Source organism: Stegodyphus dumicola, chromosome 4 (assembly GCF_044657685.1).
Source record: "Stegodyphus dumicola isolate Sdum_Otavi_A_Nest chromosome 4, ASM4465768v1".
In the NCBI taxonomy this organism is placed as follows: Eukaryota; Metazoa; Arthropoda; class Arachnida; order Araneae; family Eresidae; genus Stegodyphus; species Stegodyphus dumicola.
The window spans coordinates 224329835-224340457 of record NC_140771.1 but is presented as its reverse complement, the minus strand read 5'-3'; the positions used below and the strand labels follow the sequence as shown (position 1 = coordinate 224340457).

General features: G+C 30.6%; 1 protein-coding gene across 1 annotated transcript in view; it reads right to left on the bottom strand.

The window, feature by feature from the left end:
* Positions 1-343: 343 nt before the first annotated feature.
* Positions 344-10623, bottom strand: part of Cog6 (conserved oligomeric Golgi complex subunit 6) — a 48673-nt gene continuing 38393 nt past the window's right edge. Inside the window, exons 14-15 of the mRNA XM_035357404.2 lie at positions 1662-1741; positions 344-580 (exon numbers count right to left, since the gene is read on the bottom strand). Of these exons, the coding sequence (XP_035213295.1) occupies positions 433-580; positions 1662-1741 (228 nt within the window). The 3' untranslated portion in view covers positions 344-432. The remainder of the gene's footprint in view (positions 581-1661; positions 1742-10623) is intronic.

Below are 10623 nucleotides of genomic sequence, written 5' to 3'. Positions count from 1 at the left end.
AAAAATATTTCTTCAATCAGCTTCACTAAGTGACCATCATTTTCCATAATATACACTTTTCCACTACTTGTTTTATTTGTATAAAACCACATAAACAGCATGAAATGTGTAAGCAATGAGCAGTTAACTTATTTCCAGAGGTGGAGCCACCAGACTCTGATTGAATGCATAACACTGCTAAACAACAACACAAAGTTGGTCATGAGCAAATCAGTCATTTTTCTGTTTGTTTATGGCTCTTTACCATACAGACAGCTAAATTTCTATACAAATAAAGCACCTGCCAACTTCTATGAATGTGAGTAAGAAAATAAGATGCTAAGAACACTTAAAAAACTATCTGTAAACATATATATATTATTTTATTTTTACATATATTACAATAACTATAAAAATATTGCATTTTATTACAAAACATATGTGCCATTGCTTTTATAAAAGTAATGTTTTTACTTGCTCTGGTGTTCGTGACAGTAACAGCTTTGGTTCAAGGTAATTATTGCTTGGAAGATTTACAGCTTCATAGATCTGACTGTATGCCTTACACAGTAATTCCATTGATCGCTTTCTTAAAGTTTGTCTGTAATAAAAGATATGAGTTATAAATTTGTGAATGAATTATCTAAAACAGCAAAAATATATAATTAAAAATGCCATATTTATTTGCATATCTGCGCCCCCTTTCTTGCTAATTATACTGCTTGAAAATCAGAAGGCGAAAAAAATGTGGTGTATACTATTTCCAAAGACATAGCTTAAATAATAAAAAAATGCATGTAAAGACACACTATTATTATTATTATTATATTATGTATTTAAAGGATTTAACGAATTCCAATAAATTTCCTTTTACTATACAAAATACTTTTCTACTTGTGCATGTATTTTACAATGTTACCATAATCAGAAATTTCTAAATCACATGCTGAAAAAACTAGGGTAAAAATTATGTCAGAGGAAAAAATATGTGAATAGATATGGTGTATCTACATTTTTGCCTCAGCTGGTGCTGAAATCTTCCTACCATCAAAAATGGGCATATCTTAGAGTCTCAAACCAAAATAATAAAAACAAGTTGATTCTTGCCCTAGAGATGGCTATTATCATTTTATAAAAATCAGACTGTCTAATCATTGACATTTAATGAAAGTTACATGATTTAACACAGTCTGTCCAATAACTAATAGTTGTCAAATCTATATATCTTCAGAATATAGAATTGTGTCCTGTTCTTTAGGCAAAAATTTTTCATTACACATGTATGCATAAACATCATGGAAAGAATATGGCTTATGCCACATCACACCATAACTATTGAAAGACTCCCACCATAACTCTCTCTATGAAGACTTGCTATGCTAAAAACTTAAGCATAAAAATTTGTTTAAAATCCAAATATATTAATTTTCAAGGAAATGAGATAAGATAATGTACCATTTTAATAAAGGTTTAAAAATAAGTGACAGGAGGAATTTATTTTTTCTTCCCTCTTTCATGTAGACAAATTAAAAAAAAGAAAAAAAAATTTTTTTTTTGAAAGTATAGTTTCAGAAATATAATTTTTCCCATCATATACAACCTCAAGAAAAACCGAAAATAAGAGGCAAAAGTTATAAATTTAAAAAAATTAAAATGTTATAAAAATAAATGGAAATCATTACCTTAAAGAAGCTGACAGTAATAAAATACTCTGTGGTATTGTCAAAGAATCAGGTGCAGCTAAAAAGCTATCAAGTTTTTTCTGAAATTAAAATATAAAAATGATAAACTGAATATTTACTGTACTACTATACACAATACTTTATGAAGCAAAAAGTATTAATCTAGTCAACTAAAATAAAATTAATCACTTAATCACAAACAAAGTATTATTTAATAACTCCAAATTTAAATCATTGTAATATTTAATGGTACATAGGTATTATAACAACCACGTAGAATTGTCAAATTTTCAAAATATGCCACATTTTTGTATGCATTCCTTTTGTTGTTTTCCCAGTTTAAATGGTTTCTGTAGACAAATCTTCATATTTTTTTCTTTAAACTCAATTTTAAAATAAGTGCTTGTGAAATTTGCCAGCAATGGAATAAATTGAAGTACAGTTCCGTAGGAGTATACTATTTTGCTGCAAAATTCTAAAGGAAATAATGATGAGATGCATTTGGTAGATAGTTGGCAGGCAATGACGAATTTGTGCAATTTTCTGCAATTCAGGGATATTTTTTTAAATGAAAATAGATTGATGTCTACACAGAGAGCAGAAAACTAAAAAATAATTACTACAGGAGTTTGCAAAAAAAAGTACATGTTCTATTTTTTTATGTATCATATAATCCTTATTTAATAATTAAAATTTGCATTTTAAATTACTTAAGTGTATTTTGTTTGGATATGTTGATAATGTTTGCTCACTTACGATAAATATCAATAGTTTGGCAATCTTTTTGAAAAAAATCACGAAAATCATCAAATAGCACTAAGGTGATTGTGTTAATACGTAAATACCGATTTAATAACAACACATTTAAAAACAATGCAGCTCATCAATACAAAAAAGGTTTTGATTTTTTTTAATTAGTTAATTTTCAAATAAATGTTTTTCTGATTAAAGATACACATAATTAACCTTTATAAAATTAAAAGTTCACGCTGATTTCCTACTGTTTCAAACTCATTCTGCAAATACTGTAAAATTTTAATGAATGTATTTAAAAGTATTAGGGAAAATCCATGGAATAAAATCTTCAAAATTTAGAAAGAAATTTTCTGAAGTGCAATGAATTAAAATGTACACAAAGAATTCACCAGTTTTAGTTAACTCCATTTACATTTTTTTATTACAGAAACTAATAGATCAATAAATAAAAACATATTGAAAGTAATACGATTCAATTTTTTAAAACCACAACAAAAAAATATTAAACAAAGTAATCATGTAAAGTTAGAAAATTTAGAGCCAGCTATGAAGCGATCTAATCAAATGATACTCATGCTATTTCTGAGATAATTTGAGGTTTCTGTTCATTAAAACTATGCCATTTAATTTCAGCACATAATTTCTTTCATTTTAAATTAATTAAAATTACCTGAGAGATAATAATAACTAAATTGAGGAAAGAATATATTCAATTAAAATTAAATGAATTTATTTAATGCTTCTTTCATTAACATAAATCTATCCAATAAATAATTTTTAAGATGCATTCAGTGTGATGGAGATAACAGTCAAAACCTAAATGAAAATCGCAGAAATTGTAATTCACAGAAAATATTAACTGTGTGAAATCTAAATGCTTTTTTTAGGTATTTCAAGTCTTATTAGAAGAAATGAACAGAGCCTATCAAAATATTTAATCACAGAAGCATTAATGTGATAAAACTATGATTTATGATGAACCAATTTTACTCTTTAATGATTTAATGGTGGCTTTAATGACGGTTTTCAGCTAAATATTTTAATGACTGATCTTGAACACCATATGCCTTTTTATAACCTTTTCTGTACGCCTACATATAATTTTAAAAGAGTTTCATTTTTTTTTTTTTTTTTTTTTTTTTTTTTTTTTTTTAATGAATCAAATTGAAATAACTTTCCCAAGAACTAAAGTTTTTAGCCCAAAAGGGCTATTAATCTCGTTTTGGCATTTTGCATTGAAAACTTTAAATATCGGTTCACTTTTCAAACTGTTGCCACCAAATATTACAGCCCTTTACTAAACATGTATGCATGTTTCTCACACTGTGATAAAACGACGGTACCTAGAGCCATCAAATTTTGAATAACGTATGTTTCCACCCAAATATGGGCATCTGGAAGCCCAAATCTAGAATCTGGAATTTGTTTTATTATCCATTTCACATTTTGTGAAACTTGAACGAATTTTTGACTAACAAACTCTATGATTTCAAAGTGAGCAATGGCAATACTGTACAGTCTGCGCACTGGAGATAAAAATGTAAAAACATTTTTATCTCCAGTGCGCAAGATTGTGTATCGTAAATTCTAAAGATATGCTCATTTTAAAATTATTTTGCGATATTGTTGTTGAACTGAATTTTATGGTTTAAGTGCGAAGAACATGATATATAATAAATAAAGGTAACATGCAAACCGTTAAAAAAATGTTTCAGATTTTTATATTTTTCTTTTTTTTAATTATAAGAATAAAATATTATACACTAGGCAGCGCTTAATGTGATCACATTTATCCATGAATATTTTGATAACATTAAACAATGAGAAAAATGCCCTTTAAAAGATCAATGTAACTTAACTAATTTAATGTAACTATAATTAGAAACATATAAACAGTTTTCATAGCATTTTAACTAAGGAAAAGTCATTAATAGTAGATAGTTGGCAGTTGTTATGCAAAAATTCATTTATGATGCTTTTGGAAATTGTTTGACCGAAACTGTCACCCTTATCTTAATATCTGGATGGCATCCCTCATTTCAATATTTGTAAATTTCGAATCTTCAGAATATTTATAGCATAATGTGCTTTGATTTTTTTTCAGAAAGCCACTGGCATATGATTTTCTTTTTTTAGCTTCCTTTGTTTTATTATTAAAAAAAAAAAAAAATGTCCCACTTCCAACAGTTCTTATTTTCTTTTCTAAGATGCTGCTCCAAGACAATATTCAGCAAAATGTAGCAATCAAAAAGGCAAGTTTCCCTTGCCAGTTATTTGCAGCACTTATATATCCAAACTACTATGTTACAAAGGACACTTAACACTGAATGCACGATGATATTCTTTCACCACTTTAACAATTCTTTGATCTTAGGATTGAATTCAAAATGACTGTTTGGTGACTTACAATGCAATGTTTCTGGGTCATTTAGCAATTTTATGATTTTTTCCCTGATCTTATTTGATCATTTTATCTTTTGTTTGATGAAATTACTTCAGTTTAAAAACTCATTTTTTAATATTTTGATTACTTTAACTAACCTGTTGATTAAAACGAGTTGTATTTTCCATGTTTTTCATATGCAACTTTCCATGTTTTCAAATTCAATATATATATATATTAATTTTGGTGATCATCAACGTCCAATGCTGAATTAGAATACCAGGATTATGACGTCATCAGTATAGCATCACCCAGCGCAGTAAGAATCATCCCAGACAGCGCTGAGACCTGGTCGAGAGTGGAGGGCAGACGTGAGCAGACGGCTCACACGTCTTCAAGAGTTTATGAACTTAGATTGAGCTTTTGATGTTATGCCTTTAGGTGTAAAAAAACTGTTGGTGTATCATTATGTTAATCCTGCATACCGTTAACTTCATCTTTATTTACTTTTCTTATTTACTTTTATTTCTTTCTATTAAATAAACCATTTAGCTATTACTTCGTGCTCTCATGCTGTGAATTAAGTCAAATTCTACAAAAAAATATGGCGACCAACCGTGCGGCTAGAATTCCAAAATGTGCGAGTAGTAGAACTGTGCTTTGAACTGTGAACTGAGTGAACTGTTCTCACAAATTATTCAATTTATTGGATTACTCGTATAAAGGATTACTCGTATTGGATTACCCAATTGACGACGATCATCTGTCGGGTGAGTACAAAACTTTCTTTCCAATATGAAGTTAGTAGAAATTCCAGAATTGGAAGCAGCTTTAAAGAACAGTAAAAGTTCTGAAATCAAAAGTTTGCATAAGCTTATTTATAATACTGATGGAGATCGAAATAACCGGAAAAGATTACGTGAATTTTCTGGCTTTATATTTAAACCAGATTCTGAAGAATTTAATAAGAAAATAGATACAGTGCAGGTTAGTTTTACTTTGAATGAGTTAATTAAAGTTTTCAATGTATTGTGCATATATTCAGAAGGTTCAAAAACGGAAGTCGTAACCCGAATTGTCTCTTACCTATGTGATTTATCTGTATTATTTGAAAATATTTTGCATGAAGAAAATAGTGATATTGAAGATGAAAATATTAATAAATTTTCTGAAGTAATGCTTGATGATAATCAAAGAGACAATCCTGGTTTTAATGAGTCTCAAGTAAACAACAGTATGCAGCTTCCAATTCAAGATCATTTTAAACCTCATCTTAGTTTTTCTGATATTGAAAGTATTGTTAATCCTTTTTCTGGTAATGCATATGAAAATGTTGATAAATGGATTGATGAATTTGAAGACGTTATAAATTCTTTGAAATTAAGTGATTTGCATAAATTAGTTTTTGCTAAAAGATCATTAAAAAGTAAAGCGAAACTATTTATTCAGAGTGAAACTAAAGTTAATGATTGGTGTAAGTTAAAAAATCTTTTGAAATCTGAATATGGTAAAGCTTTTAATTCTGCTGAATTGCATGAAATGTTATGTAAACGTAAATTAATGCCTAATGAATCCTTAGATGAGTATTTTTTGAAAATGAAAGAAATGTGTTCGCGAGGTAACATTGAAGATGCTTCATTAATTAAATATGTTATTGATGGTATTCCCGATTCTGTGGTTAGGAAAACTATACTGTATGGTTGTGAAACAATATCTGAATTTAAACAAAGGCTTAAAATTTATGATAAAATGAGATCGGACAATGATAAGTTTAAAAATCCGAAACCGAAAGTAGACACTCAAGTTAAAGATAGAAGTAAGCTTTCGTCATCAAACCGAAATCAATCTAACGTTAATAAGGTCAAATGTTTTAATGGCCAGGAATTTGGGCATTATTCTAAGCAGTGTGTAAACAAATCAAAGGGTGTAAAATGTATAAAATGTAAGGAGTTCGGGCATTATTCAACAAACTGTCCAGAGCAGACCCCCGAGACACAACAAGCAGCTTTATTACAACGAATTTCCGACAAGGATAGAATTATGAAGACTGTAGAAATAAATAATCATTTAGTTGATAGTTTGGTTGACACTGGTTCAGATGTAACGATATGCAGCATAGAGTTACACAAGCAGATTGGTTCTCCTAATTTAAATTGTAGCGATATCACATTAAACGGAATTGAATCAAAGCAAACGTACCCCATCGGCTTTTTCATTTCTGATATTTCAATTCATAGTTTTTCACTTCGTACGAAAATTTATGTTGTTAAGTCATTATGTAATCAAATTGTATTAGGTTTGGATGTATTGAGTCAGTTTAACTTCTCTTTTACCGAGAATGGCCTTCAAATAATTTCTCATCGGAATAAAAGTAATGTAAACTTGATAACTGCTGAGTCATATCGAAATTCTAAAGTTCGTTGCGTTATGGGAAATTTGAATATTGCTATCTCATTGAAGAATGTTTATGATCCTTCGCAATCGTCTGGCGTCTCTGTTAATGTAAACAAAAGTCCTGAAAGCGGAAGTAGCTCGATGTTTAATTACCTTTCACATCTGGTGAATGCTATTTCTGTCAACGAGATTAATTTATCGCATATTTCGAATGCAGAACATAAAGAAAGACTGTGTAATTTAATTAATTCATACCAGCCTCGGAAAAAAAGACAATCTGACTTCAAGATGCAAATAAATTTATGCGATGATACTCCTGTCTGTCAAAATAGAAGATACATGTCTTTTGCGGAACAAAAAGTTGTTGACAATCAAAATAAGAAATGGTTGAAAGAGGGCATAATAAAGCCTAGCAATTCTAATTATTCGGCACCTATTGTTTTGTGTAACAAGCGTAATAATTCAAAACTTTTATGTATAGATTATAGGAAATTAAATAAGAAGATTATTAAAGACAAATTTCCACTGCCTTTAATTTCGGAAGTACTAGATCGTCTAGAACAGTCAAAGGTCTTCACGACACTAGATTTGAAAAATGGCTTTTTCCATGTAGACATAGACGAAAATTGCACCAAATATACCGCATTTGTAACACATAATGGTATCTACGAATTTCTTAAAGCTCCTTTTGGTTTATGTATTAGTCCAAATGTTTTTCAAAGATACATTTATTCAGTATTTCGTGACTTGTTAAATGAAGGTGTACTAATTATTTATATGGATGATATAGTCATACCGGCTAATGATGAAGTTGAATGTTTAGACAAATTAGAAAGAGTACTCAAAACTGCTTCGGAGTATGGGTTACAAATAAATTTCAAAAAGTGCCAATTCTTAAAACGTAAAATTGAATTTTTGGGACATGTAATTGAAAATGGAACTATTCGACCATCGCCTTCCAAAACTGTTGCTGTTCGAAACTTTCCACAACCCCGTAACTGTAAACAACTACAAAGCTTTTTAGGACTAACGGAATATTTTCATAAATTCATTCCTCAGTATGCTAAAATAGCTAAACCTCTTAGCGACTTGCTTAGAAAAGGTATTGGTTTTAAGTTCGATTCTGAACAACAGGAAGCGTTTTGCAGATTGAAAGAAATTCTCTCTCAGGCACCTGTTCTACACATATTTAGGCAAGGATATCCATTAGAACTTCATACTGATGCTAGTAGTCAAGGCTTTGGTGCGGTATTACTCCAATTGTCTGATGATAGTAATTATCACCCAATCCAGTATATGAGTAAGAAGACTTCACCGCAGCAAGAGAAACTCTGTAGTTACGAATTAGAAGCCCTTGCAGTAATAGAAGCTCTGAAGAAATTTCAAAACTATTTGTTAGGGACTAAATTCAAAATTGTAACTGATTGTAGTGCTTTTCAGAAAACTTTAGATAAGAAAGATTTAACTCCTAAAATTGCAAGATGGGCAATGTTTATTGAAGAATTCGATTACGAAATTGTACATCGTTCAGGAAGCCAAATGAAACATGCTGATGCTCCAAGTAGAAATGCTTTAATTTTAACATCATACACATCCGATGTAACTGAGAAGATTCGGTTAGCACAACAACAGAATGAAGATGAACATGCGAAATTGATAAAGAATTTAGTTGAGAAGGGAGAAGAAAATGGATTCTTCGTGAGAAATGATATTTTGTACAAATTTGAAAATGCTAAAGATCTTCTAGTAGTGCCAGAATCCCTACAGAGTGAAATCATACAGAAGGTACATAAAAAAGGTCACTTTGCTGTAGATAAAACTGTGAATGCTGTAGAGCAAGAATTCTATATTCCCAGATTGAAATGCAAAGTTGAAAAAGTAATTGCTAACTGTATAGAATGTATACTGTACAACAAGAAGCAAGGAAAAGCAGAAGGATTTCTTCATCCTGTACCGAAAGAAAACGTTCCTTTGAGTACGTATCATATCAACTTTATTGGACCTCTTCCATCAACGAACAAGAGATACCAACACATTCTAACTGTTGTCGACGCTTTTACGAAATTTACTTGGTTCTATCCAGTGAAATCACCAACTACGCAAGAAGTTATTTCAAAATTGAAGCAACAACAGACTGTATTTGGAAATCCAGCCAGAATCATTTCAGATCGAGGTAGTGCCTTTACATCGAAAGAATTTTCAGCTTATTGTACTGAAGAACGAATAGAACATGTCAAAATTACTACCGGTATTCCAAGAGGTAACGGACAAATTGAGCGAATTCATAGAATTTTGATTCCTGTTTTGTCAAAATTATCACATGAAGATTCAACGAAATGGTTTAAGTATGTTCCAGATGTTCAGAGAATAATCAACAGTACAACTACGAGAAGTACGAAATATTCACCGTTTGAGCTTCTCATAGGCACGAAAATGAAGAACAAAGAAGATTTGAGAATTAGTGAGATATTGAATGAAAAGTATCTAAAACAATTGATGCAAGAACGTGATGAAATGAGAGAAGATGCGAAAAACATTTTGAAGATACAAGAAGAGAACCGTAAACAATTCAACAAAAAACGTAAGAAACCGAAACTATACAAGATTGGCGACTTGGTAGCCATTCAGAGAACTCAATATGGGACTGGTTTGAAACTACGACCTAAATTTCATGGACCGTATAAAATCATAGCTGTTCGACCAAATGACAGATATGAAGTCGAGAAAGTAGGATGCCATGAAGGACCAAATTTGACATCTACTGCGGCTGACCATATGAAGCCATGGTCAAATTGATTTGATGTGTGTATCAGCTCAAAGCCTAAGGACCTGATACTCTTTTTTCTTTCTTTTTTTGTTTTTTTATTATCTTTGCAGGTACATGATGGTGATGTCCATTCAACAGACATCGAGGACGATGCCTCTTCAGGCTGGCCGAAGCTGTGGGAGTCATCAACGTCCAATGCTGAATTAGAATACCAGGATTATGACGTCATCAGTATAGCATCACCCAGCGCAGTAAGAATCATCCCAGACAGCGCTGAGACCTGGTCGAGAGTGGAGGGCAGACGTGAGCAGACGGCTCACACGTCTTCAAGAGTTTATGAACTTAGATTGAGCTTTTGATGTTATGCCTTTAGGTGTAAAAAACTGTTGGTGCATCATTATGTTAATCCTGCATACCGTTAACTTCATCTTTATTTACTTTTCTTATTTACTTTTATTTCTTTCTATTAAATAAACCATTTAGCTATTACTTTGTGCTCTCATGCTGTGAATTAAGTCAAATTCTACATTAATTTAATAATAATAGTTGAATGATAACCATGATCACATTAAGTTATGCCAACTGTAAAAACATTATTATGGTTCAATAAACTGCAAAATCACAATAGCTTCATTTTTTTTCCTTATGTAGATGGAATCTTT